Source organism: Marmota monax, unplaced genomic scaffold (genome assembly GCF_021218885.2).
Source record: "Marmota monax isolate L192 unplaced genomic scaffold, Marmota_monax_Labrador192_F-V1.1 WCK01_AAM20220418_F8-fsc00196, whole genome shotgun sequence".
NCBI classification, from domain to species: domain Eukaryota; kingdom Metazoa; phylum Chordata; class Mammalia; order Rodentia; family Sciuridae; genus Marmota; species Marmota monax.
In genome coordinates, this window is record NW_026694390.1 from 733972 (window position 1) to 751601 (window position 17630).

At 44.6% G+C, this 17630-nt stretch overlaps 1 protein-coding gene across 1 annotated transcript; it reads left to right on the top strand.

The window, feature by feature from the left end:
- The first annotated feature begins 1274 nt into the window (after nucleotides 1-1274).
- Arl10 (ADP ribosylation factor like GTPase 10) lies at nucleotides 1275-16272 on the top strand. The gene is made up of 4 exons (XM_046467967.2): nucleotides 1275-1555; nucleotides 2172-2376; nucleotides 10734-10909; nucleotides 13960-16272. Exons 1-4 carry the CDS (start codon nucleotides 1373-1375, stop codon nucleotides 14131-14133), a joined length of 738 nt encoding a protein of 245 aa, XP_046323923.1. The 5' UTR covers nucleotides 1275-1372; the 3' UTR covers nucleotides 14134-16272.
- Nucleotides 16273-17630: the final 1358 nt, after the last annotated feature.

A 17630-nucleotide genomic window follows, 5' to 3' on the forward strand; every position in this document is an offset into this window, starting at 1 on the left:
GTTCAAGCCTGATGGAACGCCTGCAGGATGCGATGCTCTGCTCCAGAGAGCTGTTAGTGAAACCACATCCTTAGCATTGTGGTTAGCATTGCTAAGCTGCCAGGCCAGTAAATCAATAGCCAGGAGCTTCAGGCATGGAACTCCTAACTTAGGACACCCCTCCCCTAGGGACAAAGACCCTTCCTGATGATAGCAATATTTACAGCATCCTCCTAGTGCAGTTACATTAGGCATAAGATGATTGGCTTATGGATACTATGGGCACGCCCCACTGGAACCCTATAACAATTGTATGCATTCCAAAAATAAACTGAGCTACTGGACAAGACTTGAGGTTTATCTTCTGCCAGTTCTCTCACCAGCCCCTGGATTCTGCGTCTCTCCCTCCAAGGACTGAGATAGCTGAGCACATCAGTGACTAGGAACGTCAGCAATTGGTTATATCTCAGACATTTCTCATTCCTTCTAGTGTTCTATCTGGAAGCTTTGGCAGTCACTGGGACTGACTGAAGATAAAATAGTAGACTTAAACATTCTGACTGCTGGCCCTGTCCATTTTAAAGTGCCCAGGACTCCAATACCGCAGAGCCTTTAAGCTCCAGGAGGTAGCCAAAGGAGGGTGGAAGTTACTGGAGTCAGGGATTGTGGTTCTGCTCCCATCTCTGCCACCTCATAACTAAGCATCTTGGATGCCGGCATCTTGTTTCAATTTCTTTCCTTAAGTCTTTTAAGCATGCTTGGGTTTAAATTCAGGCTACACCAATGTACTACAGTGCGAATTAGGGAAGGTTTTACTTAACTCCTGGGTCTCAGTTACTTTTGTTAAGTAGTAACAGAGAGCCGGGCTCGGGAGGCAGAGACAGCAGGAACACGAGTTCAAAACCAGCTTCATCAAGGCGAGGCGCTAAGCAACTCAGTGAGACCCTGTCTCTAATAGAACACAAGATAGGACTGGGAATATGGCTCAGTGGTTGCACCCCTGAGTTCAATCCCTGGTACCCGCACGCCCACACGCACCCCTCCCCACCACAAAGGAAATAACAGAGAAAATCCGTGAGCCAAGAAAGTACCCAGTAATTGTTAGGAAAATACTGCCAAGTCCCACCCTCCCCTGGCGCACCGCACAACACCTGGCAGAGACATCCTTAAGTCTCCGCTTGCCGGCCCGCGCCCCCAACCCGGGCCGCCAGGTCGCGGGCAGCCTGTCGCGACAGCGGCGGTGCATTGTGGGGTTTGTAGTGCGGGGCTGGGGTTGGGTGGGTGGGCGCGGCCGGCAGTCGCAGTGGGGCCATCTTCGGCAGGCAGGCGGGCAGGCGGGCTGGCGGGCTAGCTCCGCCTTTGCAGCCCGCACCTGCTCCCCTCGCCTGGCCCGATGGCGCCGCGCCCGCTGGGCCCCTTGGTGCTGGCCTTGGGCGGTGCCGCGGCAGTGCTCGGCTCTGTGCTCTTCATCCTCTGGAAAACCTACTTCGGCAGTGGACGGGAGAGGCGTTGGGACCGGGGCGAGGCCTGGTGGGGCGCGGAGCCAGCCCGTCTACCCCAGTGGGACGAGTGGGACGTGAGTGCTGGGCCGGGTTCTGCTGAGGGGCTGGGCGGGCTGGGGTCTGCACCTTTGCACGTGCGGCCCAGCCGTAAGAGCGCCAGAAGCGCTCTCTGGGGCTTGTCCGCCGCAGCGCGGATGGACACGAGGCGGGCAGTCATGGGGTCCTGGAACCCAGGTACGCGCGAGCAAGTTTGGGTGTGTGTGGCGCCGTCGTGCGACGCTGTGGGACTCGACATCCGGTCGTCAGGGTGCGGCCTGGGAGAGAAGGTGCGGCCCAACCGGGTCCGGCCGGCGCCTGCGCAGTGTGCGCGGCACGCAGCCAAGGGGGATCCTGGGAGAATTCTCAGCCCCTCCGGAGGCAGGCAGCGGGTCGGTCCCGCAACTCTGCAGACCTTAAGGGGCTGGGGCTGGGGTCTGTAGTCTGCGGAAATTGAGGCTCCGCGAGGGAAAGGAATGTGTCCGAGATCGTTCAGAGTAGCGGGGGAATTGAGGACTCCAAAAGCAGCTCTAGCGCCACTCCTTCAGATCACACCTGCCTGTCCCTGGACGGGAAGAGGGCGGGGATGGTGCTTTGGTCTAACCTAGGGTGAGGCAGGACGTTGTCAGCCGCAGCCTGACCTCTGTCCCGCAGCCCGAGGACGAGGAGGAGGAGGAGGAGCCGGCGCTGGAAGAGTTAGAGCAGCGCGAGGTGCTGGTGCTGGGACTGGATGGCTCTGGGAAGAGCACGTTCCTACGTGTGCTGTCAGGGAAGCCACCGCTGGAAGGCCACATCCCCACCTGGGGCTTCAACTCCGTGAGGCTACCTACCAAGGACTTCGAGGTGGACCTGCTAGAGAGTGAGCAGAGACACCCCCCCCACCCCACCCCCGCATTCCATCTCCTCATCATCACTGATGCTGGACCTAAGCCTGAATTGTTTAGAGGGACCGGGAGCCAAGAATGCATGTATAAGCAGGACACTCCCCTGTATGAAATTCTTCCCACCCCACTCCCAGAGGCAGAAGATACAGTTCAAATTCCATATACTGGCATTTCAGATACTTCATGATGGGTCATCTCTAATACGGTCACCTGCCCCTCACTACTAGTGAAGTTCACATATCTTAACACTGAGAAACTAACAGCTAAGGGTTCATATGCCAAGTACTTTATAAGAATTACTTAATAAAATCCTCCCAACAGTTCCCTAAATTATAATCAGTTACTACCTTCATCAAACAAGTTCAGTCATTTAGCCAAGGTCATCCTGCTTTTCAGTGTTCTAATGCAGTGTCTGGCTCTGGCTATTAAACACTGTGCTACATTGCTTGTTTCTGAAGGTCACTTGGTGGTCTCTTTCTTATCTTGTCTTTTGCATGCACTGTTCCCTCAGTCTGAAAAGCCCTTCTTCTCTTGATAAACTGCTATTTGACATCAGACTTTAAATATGATATGAGTTTGAAGCCTTCCCTGATTCTCAGATTAAGAACTCCTTTGCCCTCCCTTTCTGCCGTAGCCTATGCTCTTGACTAAGCCTATGCACCTTGTACACATATTAGTATGTTTCATCTTTATCCACAAGGGCTCATCCCCAAGTTGGTAGCTAGCAGAGCATATAGAGTGAGTGATCAGAGAGGTTCTTGAGGAACCCCTGTCTTAATTTCTAGGCTTCTTGAAATTTTAGGAGAGAATGGCAGAGAGGATTGAGACGGTAGCAATATTTAATCACTTATATCCAGCCTTAGTCTCACTGGGCAGGACTAGGGACTTCCTGATAGCCACAGGACTCAGGTCATAAAGACTGGGTACATTTAAGTACTAGGAATTAGAATCAGACTTTGAATGAGGCCTGAGTGGGCCTCGTTCCTTTGGTTTCAGATACTTGCCTATTGGATTGGTTTAACCGTGTCTCTTCTTCCTGCTTGTAGCAAACATTTACCCAGGATTCTGGTCCTTACACCAAACCTTCTCAGACTCCTTCTCATGTGCCAGGGACACAGCTTAAGTGGGGGCTATGCACTTGAGGCTTATTTGTCAGCAGAGACAATATCACTTTTCCCCCAGTTCTGCCAGAAGGAAAAGGATTTTTCATGCTTTCTGAGGGTCTGATATATAACAGTCCAAGCTCAATGGAGACCTTCAGCCTGGATTCAAACTTAGATCTCCCAATTCTGAAAGGCCTGGGACTTTTCTCTCTCAGTCCCTTCACTGAGACCCCTTATAATGCCTATTCTGAAGCCCAAGAGAGAATGGGCCCTTTGGGCATAATTGGTGACTGAATGAATGAATTCAAAACACTTTGATGACTATTCCCTTTCCCACCTCCAGCGCCCAATTTATTAGACAGTTCTGTCAGCTGTATCCTCTGATACATTCTGTATTGTCCACCTCCCATCTCCTCTGTTGCTTCCTGGTCCAAGCCACTGTCCTCTCTCTTGTCAGTACTACAATAGTTATCAAAGGGAATGACTTTACCATTCATTGCTCTGCTTAAAACTTGGGAGGCATTCTGGTAAGGAAATGGGCTTATTCAAAGCCAGTTTTGAGGAAGGTAGAGAAGAACTTCCTGTCCCAAATCTCCATCTTGGTGGTTGGGGGCTGGTAGGGGAGGCAGCTCAGGGTCTTTTACAAGAAGAGAGAAGGCAGAGTGGGGCAAAGGGTAGGAAATGAACATATGTAGATTGAACTACACTAATTAGGTTTCTCTAGGTTTTTAATCAGAAACATGTCAGTCCTGGGTTCCCTGACACCTGTCAGGCTACAGAGAGGCAGCCTGCACCCTTGACTCAGTATAAGGAAATATGGGATACAGAAAAAGTTGCCAGAATGTTGCCCTTAATTTTCTTTTTTTAAAATTTGTTCCTTTTTATGGTGCTGGGGATCAAACCCAGGGCATTATACATGCTAGGCAAGCACTTGACAAGTGACTACATTTGGTTATAGTGTCCAGTCCGTCCTCCCCATGAAGATATTACAGATTATTTTCCAAGAAAAGATTAGCTCTTAGAGCAGAAAAAATAAAATATCAATAAGAACAAAGCAATCCAGTCTGTACTATAGATTTGAACTAATAGTTTTTTTGTTTGTTTGTTTTTGTTTTTTGGTACTAGAAGTTGAACCTAAGGGTGCCTTACTGTTGAGCTACATTTTATTATTTTGAGACAGGGTCTCACTAAATTTTTGAGGATGGCCCTGAACTTGTGGTTCCCCTGCCTCAGCAGGATTTGTAGTCCCAAGTTGCTGGGACTACAGGTATGTGCATACTGTGTCCAGCATAGTTGTTTCAATTTGATCTAATCAAAGAAAACCAACATGGTTGTAAAAATAGTCCTGTCAGATGTGCACTAAAGAATGCCTGATATCTGGAGTCCTTCTTAGGTAAATCTGGATTGATCACCATCTGGGTAGAAAGTTTAACATTTCCATAACATCTTCAGAATTTAGGTATATTCCATAGGACCGTAAAACCTTGAACACAGTCTATGAGAATTAATATCAATCCATCAATTAAGAACATACAGCCAGGGCTGGGGATGTGGCTCAAATGGTAGTGCGCTCGCCTAGCATGCGTGAGGCACTGGGTTCAATTCTCAGCACCACATAAAAATAAAATAAAGATATTGTGTCCACCTAAAACTAAAAAATATAATATTTGAAAAAAAAAAAAGAACATACAGCCAGGCACAGTGGCACACACCTGTAATCCCAGCAGTTTGGGAGGCTGAGATAAAGCCAGCCTCAACAAAAGCAGGGTGCTAAGCAACTCAGTGAAACCCTGTGTCTAAATAAAATATAAAATAGGGCTGGGCATGTGGCTCAGTGGCCGAGTGCCCTTGAGTTCAATACCCAGTATCAAAAAAAAAAAGAAAGAAAGAAAGAAAAAGAATATATATAACTGGGTGTAGTGGCACATGCCTGTAATCCCTGCAATTTGGGAGGCTGAGAAAGGAGGATTGTGGGTTCAAGGCCAGACTTAACAGCTTAATGAAAACCTGTTTCAAAATAAAAAGGACTAGGGTTATAGCACAGTGGTACCCCTGGCTCAGTCCCCAGTGCCAAAAAAAAAAAAAAAAAACAATAAACCAACAATAACAAAACATTTAGGGCTGGGGATATAGCTCAGTGATAGAGTGTCTGCCTTTTCGTGTATGATGCCCTAAGTTTGATCCCCAGCATCACACACACAAAAAAGGAACCTACCTAAATACACTTACATGTATTTTATAAACTAAGTTATAATGCAAACAATACATTTGAGAAAACTCTTAAAACAGCCAGTCTTATCCTGTATCAAAATCTTCAACCTTAAATTTGTCTCAAGATAGAGGATGAATAAAGCAGGATTGCCCCTTATCAACTATAGAACTACAGTTCATGTTATTTAAAATAACTGCAAGCAGTACATAAGGTATTATTACTTAGCAGGCTTAAGTTAACTTCACAAAACAATTTAGTTACCCCTACAGTATGTTAAGACAACAATCGTGATTTATAGCATAATATCCAGATGCAGATTAGAGAGAGTATCAATAAATCACATCATCATAAAAATAATATTCATTTAACCAGTTATAAACCAAAAAGAGACTTTAGAACAAATAAAATTAGAATGAATCCTGATTCTTATAGGACTTAATTTTATTTTAAGCAATCGAAACCTAACAAAGGGGGCTTGGGATATAGCTCACTTGGTAGAGTGCTTGCCTCACATGCACAAGGGCCTGAATTCAATCCTCAATACCACCAAAAAAAAAAAAAAAAAAAAAACTAACAAAGGGCTGCGGATATTGCTCAGTTGTAGTCTGCTTTCCTACCATACACAAGGCCCAGGTTTGATCACGAAATAAATAATAACAAAAGCAGAAAACAGGAAATTGTCTTGATAAAACAAAATCTTTAAGTCAGTTTTTTCCAAACTTTGTTAAGAGCAGATCAATATAAGAAATCCTAAGTTCCTCTAGAATTTAATCAAGCAAACCGAAATGGTGAAAATATTTTCTGTATTTCTTTTTCAGAATTTCTATATCACATATGCTGATTTGTTACAAAATAGGTTTGCTCTGACCTCTGATACTATCTAATGGCCTGCAAGCCCTCTTCAACTTCACATTGCTTTGGAGAAATAGTCATTTAAATCTAACCATTATTTAGAAAGTTATTGATAAAAGAGACATATATCAAACCTGAAAAAAAATATTCCGAGGTAAAATTCTGACTCAAAAGAACAAAATTCACTCTTATCTTATGTCCTTAGATAATTGAAAATGGAGAAAATAAAACATATTTAAAATAATGTAGCTGGGCACAGTGGTGCACATCTGTAATCCTAGCAACTTGGAAGGCTAAAGCAAGAGAAATACAAGTTATGGTCAGCCTTAACAACTTAGCAAGACCCTGTCTCAAAATAAAAAGGACTGGGGATGTAGCTCAGTGGAAAAGCACCCCTGGGTTTATTCCCTAGTACCATAAATAAATAAATAAAAAATACTAGTAGGGCATGCCTGTAATCCCAGAAACCCAGGAGACTGAGGCAGGAAGCCAGCCTTGGCAATATGTTGAGACCCTGTCTCAAAATAAAAAAGGTCTAGGGATATAGCTCAGTGGTAGAATGCCCCTGGATCCAATTCCCAGTACCACTAAAAAGAAAGAAAGAAAGAAAACACAAGATATTTGAGTGGTGAAAAGCCTAAGATTTCTAGCTCTGAATTAAGGTTTTCTTATAAAAATAAAACCATTTTAAAAACTACATCTTTAAATGGTGTGCAGTGGTGCATGCCTGTATTCCCAGTTTCTCAGGAGGCTGAGGCAGGAGAGTTACAAGTTTGAGGACAGCCTTAGCAATTTAGTGAGACTGTCTCAAAATAAAAAAGGTTAGGAATGTAGCTTATTTGGAGAGCTCCCCTGGGTTCAATCCTAGTACCACAGCTACATTTTAAATCTAAGCAAAGAATAGTTTGGAAAACATTAGTAGCTCATCTATTACAAAGAAGCAGGTAAGCCTTTTCAGTTTTTATCATAGACTGTTGGCATTAGGTCACATAAATAATCATATGTGGTGACCATTAATTCTATGTGGAAAAGCCTTTGTTTATGGGCTTTTATACAAAACAAAGAATGTTTTTATAAAGCACTGAACATTTACAAATGTCTTTCCTAATATATTTATCTAATTTACTCATTTTAACAGCTATTTTGAGATTACCCATGGACATAGGAAGCATTGAACGTTATATCTTTAATCTTCTTAATATCCAAGTCAGTTTAGTAGGCCAGAAAAAAATGTGTCACCAAATTGTAAAAATATCCTTATTATCAACATTCAAATTAACCTTTTTGTCATAGATTTACTAAAGTCATGTGAATCAAAAGGCATTTGGATGACAGATTTCAAATTATGTGCTTACTTATCTATAAATCAACTTGTTGCCAGGCAAACAAACAATAGATAAGCATATAAACATAGGTACACACAAAATTTCAAAGCTTAGATTTATTTGCTAGATATATCAGACTATTAAGGCTATGATATAACCTTAAGCAGTCTATAAATCTTAAATTTGCATTGTCATTTGAGGTCAGGTAGAAATTTTACATCTCAAAGTTTCAGACCAACAAACCTTAAATAACCAGTTTCTTATTAGAGAAAATCAAATTTTTTTTTTTTTTAATATTCATTCTTCAGTTATCGGCGGACACAACATCTTTGTTTGTATGTGGTGCTGAGGATCGAACCTGGGCCACACGCATGCCAGACGAGCGTGCCACCGCTTGAGCCACATCCCCAGCCCTCAAATTTTTTAAAAATGTTTATTTTTTAGTTGTAGTTGGGCACAATATCTTAATTAATTAATTAATTTTTATGTGGTGCTAAGGATTGAACCCAGGGCCTCACACGAACTAGGCGAGCACTTTACCCCTGAGCCATAGACACAGCCCCCAAAAGACATAATTTAAATACACAAAATCAAAAAAAGAATTACCAGAGGGGAAAAACATGAGTTCAAAATAAAGTCCATTGTGGATAAGTTTTATCCATCTTGTTGATAGAGGCTCCTAAAGGCTGATGACTAAAGCAAGAGTTATGCTTGGGAAAATGGAATTCCCTATCTTATGCAGATAAATCTATTGCAATAGCCACCAGAGTTTAGCCTCTTAAGCCAACTTTCAATTTAACAAGCATTAAATCAGCATGCACTTTCAGATATATAGGCCATGCTATTATCTTTTTTTCCAAACCAAAACCAAACCCAGAGGAGCTCTCCAAACAAACCAACAGAATTACTGGAATTTTTACCTATGAATTTTACCTCATCCATCTGTACTCTGAAATCAAGTTCCAGATGGTAGAGAGAATTTACCTGATACCATCCTGTATTGCAAAATTAGCCACTCAAGACCCAAAGCTTCAAATGACTGAGATAAAATTCTCAATGTGCACCATGATGTGATACCCAGCCAGCAGGACTCAGTTCCCAAATAGACTTTTTCCCTCACCAACAAATCATTTTTAGGTAGCTGATGATACAGCAGAAAGATGCGGGGTGGAGGAGGGGTATTCCCCCAAATTTCACCTGTAGGTTCAACTAGCCATGAGCAGAGAAGCCCCCTTCTCCTTGGAGATGGCTGGGGGTTTGAACCATGCTGCTCAAGGGCAGGATCCTTTCCCCAGTACGGCTTGCCAAAAGTATGGCCTGAGGGAATGGTATTACAGCTCCTTGCTCCACTAGAAACTCAGGAGGCACACTGGCGAGGAAATAGGTTTATTCCAAGCCAGCTTTGAAGAGGATAGAGGAAAACTTCATGTCTCAAATTCCCATCCGGGGGTGCCTTAGGGGGGTGCAGAAAGTTTTTGTAAGAGAAGGCAGAGTGGGACAAAAGAGCTAGGCTGTGTTAATCAGAAACATGTCAGTCTTGGGTTCCCTGGACCCATCAGGCCAGGGGAGGCTGGCCTTCAGCCTCTATTCTTAATATAAGGACATATGGGATGCAGAGAAACAGTTATCAGGAAGTTGCCCTTAATTTCCAAAAGGTGGCTTTTTATCCTCATTACTCTTCCTGCTTCCATTTATGTCCTCAGTGTCAGAGGTGTCTTTCAGAAATCCATGTCAGATGTCAGTCTTGTTTAAATTGCCTAAGGGACTCCCTGTGGCCTTAATGGCCCTGTGCAGCCCACCACTGACCAACCTCACCTGTCATGCTGTCTTCGTCTCTCCCTCTGGTGGTGCCTCAGCCACAACATACTCAAGCATGTCAAGCTTCCCTCTGCCTGTGATGCTTTTCTCTGCCTTTTCTTTTGACTAGCTCCTTATTTTCCCAGACTCAGTTCACGTGCCACTTCCTTCACAGACCACCTAATTCAAGGCCATCCCTGCCCCCAACCACTTTCCCTTGTTCTGTTTTATCTCCTCCCTTTTTGTATTATCACCTGGTCCATCCTGGTTAGAGAGGGAGCTCCTTGAGAGCAGGGCCCCTGCCTGCTTGGGTTACCTCTGTATCCCCAGCACCCAGATCAGTGCTTGGCACCTAGTAAGCACTCAGTAAATACTTGATGAGTGCCTGCTATGTGCCAGGCATTGTGCTGAGGCTTTGGGGGGATCCAGAGGTAAGTACCTCTCAGAAGAGCTTAGAGTACAAGTATCAAAACCAGAAATACTGGGATGCAGGTGACCATGGGTACAGAGCAGAGAGGCAGAGAGGATCAGGAAGGTGGAGACACTATGTGGACAACCATGTGTTGGTAGGATAGAATATGGTATTTCCAAGAGAAGAGAACAAGATGACATGAGAACAGGGAGAAACTGACTAGGAATGGCTGTGAATAGGCAGGGCAGAAATCCTGTCTTTTCTAGGCATTGGGACTCCTGGCTTCTCATCACAGCCATCACTCACCTGGGAGAAAGCTAGGAAATGGTAATTGCAGAGCACCTATGTGCCACTCTTATGAAGGGTGCATTGCATATGGTACTTTTGGGTTTTAGTGCAACTCTGATAACTTCAGTGAGGAAGGTACTGATGCTCAAAAATAGCTACATCCCCTAAGAGACCTGGCTGTTGGAGCTAGAGCCAAACTCAGGTCTGATTAGTTTTGAACTCTGTGGTCCTTTCACTGCCCCTGGATGGTAGAGCCTTGGGAAGCTGGAATTGGGGTGGGGTTGCTGTGGGCAGAGAACCAGGCCCCAGGAAGGCTCTGATCTGGCCCCTGGCCTCTTCTCAGTCGGTGGCAGCCAGAACCTACGCTTCTACTGGAAGGAGTTTGTGAATGAGGTGGATGTGCTGGTCTTCATGGTGGACTCAGCTGACCGGCTGCGGTTGCCCTGGGCCCGGCAAGAACTTCATAAACTGCTGGACAAAGACCCTGACCTGCCTGTCGTTGTGGTTGCCAATAAGCAGGTAAGGGCCATGGGAGGCTGGCTAAAGCCAGTTGAACTTCTCACACATGCCTGGGAAGGGCAGGGAGCACTATAGAAGGATTTGGGTCTGTGCTTGGAGGACTTAGCTGAGATACTGTCCCCTGAGTCTTCTACCTATGCTCTTTCCTCATCCCTACCTCTGTCTTCACTCCTCTTTGCCTCCCTATCCTCTGTCACCCTGGAGACATAAGAAAAATAATTACTAAGTACCCACTATGTACCAGGTATGGTTTTGAGTGACATTTCTTATTGGGCTTCTGTTGACCCTACAAGGTGTGGGATAGTCTCAGAGAGGTTTTTTATCCCCCAAAGTTTGTATTAGTGGAATTGGGGTAAGAGTAGTAGAATTGGGATGTCTGATCCAAAATCTGTACGTTTACCTGGGTATGATGGTGCATACCTGAAATCTGAGCAATTCAGGAGGCTGAGGCAAGAACACTGCAAGTTCAAGGCCAGCCTGAGCAACTTAGGGAGACCCTGTCTCAAAATTAAAAAATAAAATGTCTGGGATGTAGATCAGTAGTAGAGCACCCTGGGTTTCAGCCCCAATACTAGGAGGAAAAAAAAAAAAAAAAACTTTTACCTTTTTCACTCTGTTCTGCCCTTTCAACTTCTGGTTATAAACCAGAGAGCTAAAGTGACAAGAAATAGAATGGATTAAATAATAATAACAACATTTATTATGTGCTCATAGTGTTCCAGGCATCTAACAACCATGATCTCACTTCATTACTGTAAAAATTCATGATGGGCTGGGCACAGAGGCGCACGCCTATAATCCTAGCTGCTCGGGAGGCTGAAGCCAGGAGGATTGCAAGTTCAAAGCCAACCTCAGCAAAAGCCAGGTGCTAAGCAACTCAGTGAGACCATGTCTCTAAATACAATACAAAATATGGCTGGAGATGTGGCTCAGTGATCAAGTGTCCCTGAGTTTAATCCCCAGTACCAACAACAACAACAAAAAAAAAACAACCCATGATGGGCCCTGCTGTCATCCCTCAATGCCTGAAGTTCCAACTTTAGCAAAGCCAAGACTCAAACTCAGGTCTTCCTCAATGCTTTTAACCATAACAGAGGGCTACCTTGGGTCCACCAAACTTCAACATCACAGACCTTCGGTGCAATCCTTGATACCTGGAAGCTCTGCAGTCCAGAACCCTGTCATACTTCCTATGGCCTGTGCCTGGGTGTCTCAGAAATGTGGGATATGTTTTTTTGTTTGGATTTTGGTGGTAATAGTGATGGAACCCAGGGCTCCAAGCATGCTACAAGCACTCTACCATTGAGCTATATCCCCTGTCCTGTGGAATATGATTCTAACTGAACTGGAGAGAAGCTCTATGTCTTTGACCTTAGATTCCCCCTACCTATTGACAACTATTTATAAATACAGTGACCATGACTGGACATGTAGCTCAATGGCAGAGCACTTGCGTGGCATGCACAAGACCCTAGGTTCAATCCCCAGTACTGCAAATGAATAAATAAATAATAGTGGTGACCAAATGGCCGGGTCTGCATCAGGCATTCCCCATCTATGTCTGTTACTCTGGTGTGACTATTAATAGTTCCTAGCCTCTGAAGTACCCTGGCTTAGACAATGAATTATATCTTCATCTTATTTATAACTAACAGCAATTTTACACCTATGGGAGTCAATGATTAATTTATAGTAATTTTGTGTTTTTTTTTTAAACTTTTTTTAGTTGTAGTTGGACACAGTACCCCAGCCCCTATAGTAGGTTTTTGTTTGTTTGTTTGTTTGGGTTTTTTTTTTTAGTTTTCAGCGGACACAACAACTTTGTTTGTATGTGGTGCTGAGGATCAAACCCAGGCCGCACACATGCTAGGCGAGCGCGCTACCGCTTGAGCCACATCCCCAGCCCTATAGTAGGTTTTTTAATATAATGTTTGGTTACTTTATATAGCAGCTTTAAACCTACAGGAGTTAAAACCAAAGGTCCCAGCATTCTATGAATTAGTACAAGAGAATCCTTTTAATCTTGGGCCATGATTGAAATTAAAATATATCATCAGCAGCCATGCTGTGAGTACGTTCTTTCTTTCTTTCAGCTAATTTTTAGGGTATTGTCTGGAAGTAACCCTCTATATGAACTCTACCATTCAGTGTAGGAAACTGAGCCAGGATTTCTATAAGGGTCAAAACTTGGTCATCAAACCAACCTGAGTTTGGAACCTGTCTCTGCAATTTATTACTGTTACTTGGGCTAAAAGACTTCACCTCCCTGTACCAATTTCCTCATCAGTTACGTGCACACTGCAGGAATTAGTCTAGGTGTATAAGCACCTGTCATGATGGCTGATACATAGGAAGTGTTCTGTTTGTTTGTTTTTAATTTTTATTTATTTTATTCACTTTAGTTGTTGATGGACCTTTAATTGTTATTTTTATGTGGTGCTGAGAATTGAACCTAGTGCCTCAACATTCGAGGCAAGCGCTCTACCACTGAGCCACAACCCCAGCCCGAAGTGTTCTGTTTCTTACTGTAGTTGCTGATAGTGCAATGAAAAGTAAGTCAGGTGGTACAAAAGTATGTCAGGGATGAGGGAGAGAGTTTTTGTTTTATTTTGGTACTAGAGATTAAACCCATGGCATTTTGCCACTAAGCTACAGCCACATCCCTGTTTTTTGTTTGTTTGTTCATTTCTTTTGTTTTACAGTACTGGGGATTAAACCCAGAGCCTCGCTATGCTAGGCAAGTACCCTACCACTGAGATAAACATCCCCAGCCCATCCCCAGTCTTTTATTTTGACACATGGCCTAAGTCCTGAGCTGGCCTTGAATATGTCAGCCTCCCGAATTGCTAGGATCACAGGTGCACCACTACGCCCATCGAGAACTCTGAGTTTATTACAAGGTACCCAGAGATGGCTCCTGGAAACTTGGGCCCTGATGTTCCCGGAAGTAGCCAAAGAGTAGTTGATTTCATGGATGACAGGATAACAAGAGTGGCAGTGTTGGGAACCACTGTCAGCTGTGTCCTAACTGGTTTCTGTGTCTACCCTAGGACCTGAGCGAGGCCATGAGTATGGTGGAGCTGCAGCAGGAGCTGGGCTTGCAGGCCGTCGACAGCCAACGGGAAGTTTTCCTCTTGGCAGCCAGCATTGCCCCTGCTGGACCTGGCTTTGAAAATCCTGGCACCGTGCATATTTGGAAACTGCTCTTGGAGCTTCTCTCCTAGGCTGGAGCCACCTGCTCATTGCCCAGCCAGGGACCACAGTTCCCTGCCTCCTGCTTCTTCATCACCAGCCTGGGCCTGGGGCAGGACCCACACGACACTTCCCTTCTCCCCTCCTTGCCCTCTCAAGAGCAAGGTCAAGTCCTGTGCATACACCTTCCTGGTGAGGTAGCCATGAGGCTGAAACAGAGAGGTGGGAGAGGGTAGTTTCTTGCTTATTCTAGGCTGGAGTGTGGATCCAGCGTTCCTTTCTGTTACCTGCACAGTGAGATGCTTACTGGGCTCAGTCCTCCCCTCCTTGAAGGTCTCAGTGGTTGAAAGAACCAGTGCAGGTGTCACAAATACTCCCTGGCACCTCCAGGTCTCCCAGTCTAGACTGTCCCTCCTGGTGACCATGCCCTTCACATCCGAGCAGGTTCTGTGTGGTTTGGAGTGAGCCCTTGCTTCCAGCTCTGCATTTGTCCTTCAGGCCCTGCTCTGCCAGCCAAGCTCAATGGCACATACCTGTAATCCTAGTGACTCAGGAGACTGAGGCAGGAGGATTGCAAGTTCATGGCCAGCCTGGGCAACTTAGCAAGCCCCTGCTCTTGTGTAGTCTCTGCCTCTCTGGTCCCTAGGCCATCATTTCAAAGGGAGGTGATTGCCATGTTTTGTTCTAACTGCCAACCATGGAGATGTGAAGTACTAGGATGAACCTGGAGACCCTAGCAAGGACCTTCTCAACACCTCCCTGCTTTTAAGGCCTGGATTGCCAGCTTCTCTTGACCGCAGAATAAGTACAGTTCACCAGACAGAAAGGGTTAAGGCTGGGTTTCCCCCTGATCTGGAGACAAGCTGCTGCTCTTGTACTAACTGTGCCAATGCTCATGTTTACATAAGCCTGAGTCCCTGGGAATGAGACTGTTGACTGGAGTTAGGAGTCAGCATCAGAACTGTGTTTTATTTATTTATTTATGTATTTATCAAAGGAACAGGCCAAAGTTCTAGGTTCTGTTTCTAGGTGCTGTAATCACAACCCCAGGTGATTGTCATAGAAAATTTGGAACATTGAGGAAAATGGAATCATGATGATATTGAAATAACCTACAGATGACAATGGAGACAAAGCTGTAGCCACACCTCCTCCTGCCTTTGAGATTGTAATTGATATCATATTTTACATTGATTCACATGAACTTAAACTCATCCCTTTGGCTCAGTATGTTGAAGGAACACAAACCCCTTCTGGATAGATAAAAATGACTCTGGGAGAGGAAATTTCTGTAAATCCAGGTAAAAAGATGAAAAAAAAAAAAATTCATCATGTGAATCTATAGGACAGGAATAGCAGACCAGCCAACAAGGTGGCCTTGGGCATATCACTCAGCCTTCCTGGACCATTTACTCCCCAACAAAAGCAAAGTTGGACTGAAATTCTGGAATTATCTCCAGTGCACATTCCATGATTCTATGAATAGTGATCAGCCAATTTAAGGACTGTCTCCACATCAACAGTTCTTGTTTGTACAGGCAAAAGAAGGAGCCTGTTGTCTGTCAGGGGCCACTGAATAATCAACAACTGCAAACGGACTTATTTTTTTAAGGTGATATCCCACTCAATTTGCTTTCTAATTGAGAACAGAAGTGTGTGCCTTTGTTTCATTTGACGTGTACCAGCATGCTTCAGTACCATAATGTGGTCAGGAAGGGCACTGTGGAGGGGCAGTGTGTGGGAAGCTTTTAAGTCCAGAAATAAGTGTGATCTGTGGGAATGTGGCCCACTGTGCCCTTGGACTGTGGAACTAACAGAATGGAATCACTGTTCTTTGATATGCCAATTCATCTTCCATGGCAAGAAGGGATGTTTCTGCTTTTGTATTAAATATTTAAGGAATGACTTGGGTTTTAGAGTAGCCTTTGAAATTTTGCTAGCAGTTTTTCATCTTGTCATTGGAAGAGTGAGAAACTGTGTCTTTGTTCTATAAAATTCACCTTGTTCTCCAGGGCTTAAAGGTTGCCTTCGGAACCAGCATTGACTGTTGAGAGGGATACTTTTTTTCCTAATTAAGATCTGCCTTTGTCTAATGAATATCATTATGTAGTACAATTTTTAAAGTCCTCAATAAGGGGAGATGAACTTGAAGAATAAACAATTCTACTATATATATCTACTTGAGCTGCTTTTATAAAGACCACTCTCAGAACCTCAGGTGTCAGTGGCACATTGAGGAGCTAGAGTAGCATCACCACCCCATCCTTATACAGCATATAGGAATTCCAGTGGCCTCTGGGTGCTAGTACACTCACATGGTGGGGGCTGCTAGCACATTCTTTTCCCTCCCTGCCTGGCCTTGTGGAGATTTTGTTGTTGTGTTTGGGTTTTTTTTTTTTTTTTTTTGGGGGGGGGTTGGTAGTAGGGATTGAACCGAGAGGTGCTTTACCACTAACCTATAACCCAGTCCTTTTTGTTTTTGAGACAAGATGCTGAGTCTGGTCTCAAATGTGCAATCCTTTTGCCTCAGCCTCCTGAATCACTGGGATTTTTAGGTATGTGCCACCATGCAGGACTCCTGTGGTGCTTTTACCTAGTTGCTGGGGATTGAACCCAAGGGCACTCTACCACTGAGCTACATCCCTAGCCCTTTTTTATTTTTTGTTTTGAGACAGGGTCTCTCTAAATTGCCCAGGCTGGTCTCGAAATCCTCCTGCCTCAGCTCCCACGTTGATGTAATTACAGTGTACACCACCACACCTGGCACTCAGCTACTTCTGAATAGTACTTTCTGGGACCAGGAGCTGAGAACATCTGGCTCTTGCAAATCAGCCAGTTACCTACAGCTTCTCATCTCAAAGTATGTTCCCCAGTCTAGCCTGGGTGACACTCTATTCCTCCCAGTGCCCCAGCCCCACAGTTGCCAATTTAGATGAGCTTAGAAACACCAAATTAAATGTCTGGGATGCACTCACATTCTAACAAGGTCAGCCAGAGGGAAGACACAAACCAGAATGAAGAGATGCCTCTGGGATCTGCTCACCTGTTGCACCTGTGCCAGGATCATTCACCTGGCCTTAGCAGCCTGGGTTGTTTTGGGAGGTGTTAGGGATCAAACCTAGGGCTTCATACATGCTAGGTGGGGCCTTTGTTCTTAAGCTATTTAAACAGAACTATGGCCTCTTGGTTTTCCATTTTGTGACCTGTGGCCATACTTTCTAGAGAGGCCACGTTGGCCCATATCATGGACATTTGTATGGTCAGGATGAGAGGGTTCTTGAGGTTCCTGGGACTAGCTTCCCATCCCAAGAGGCTATGTCCAGAAACTCTTGGTGCCTGGAACTGCAGGTTTTAAGATTGTGCTGATAACTTGATACCTGGCTGTGAGGACAGGAAGGAAAAGTCAGTCCATCACAGCCTCATGGTCTTCTGTGGGGAGGGTGCTGATGGAAATCTGATACTTGTCTCCCAGCCTGAATGAAACGTATTCTCCAAAAAATATTTCCACTTACCTTTAAAAAAACAATTC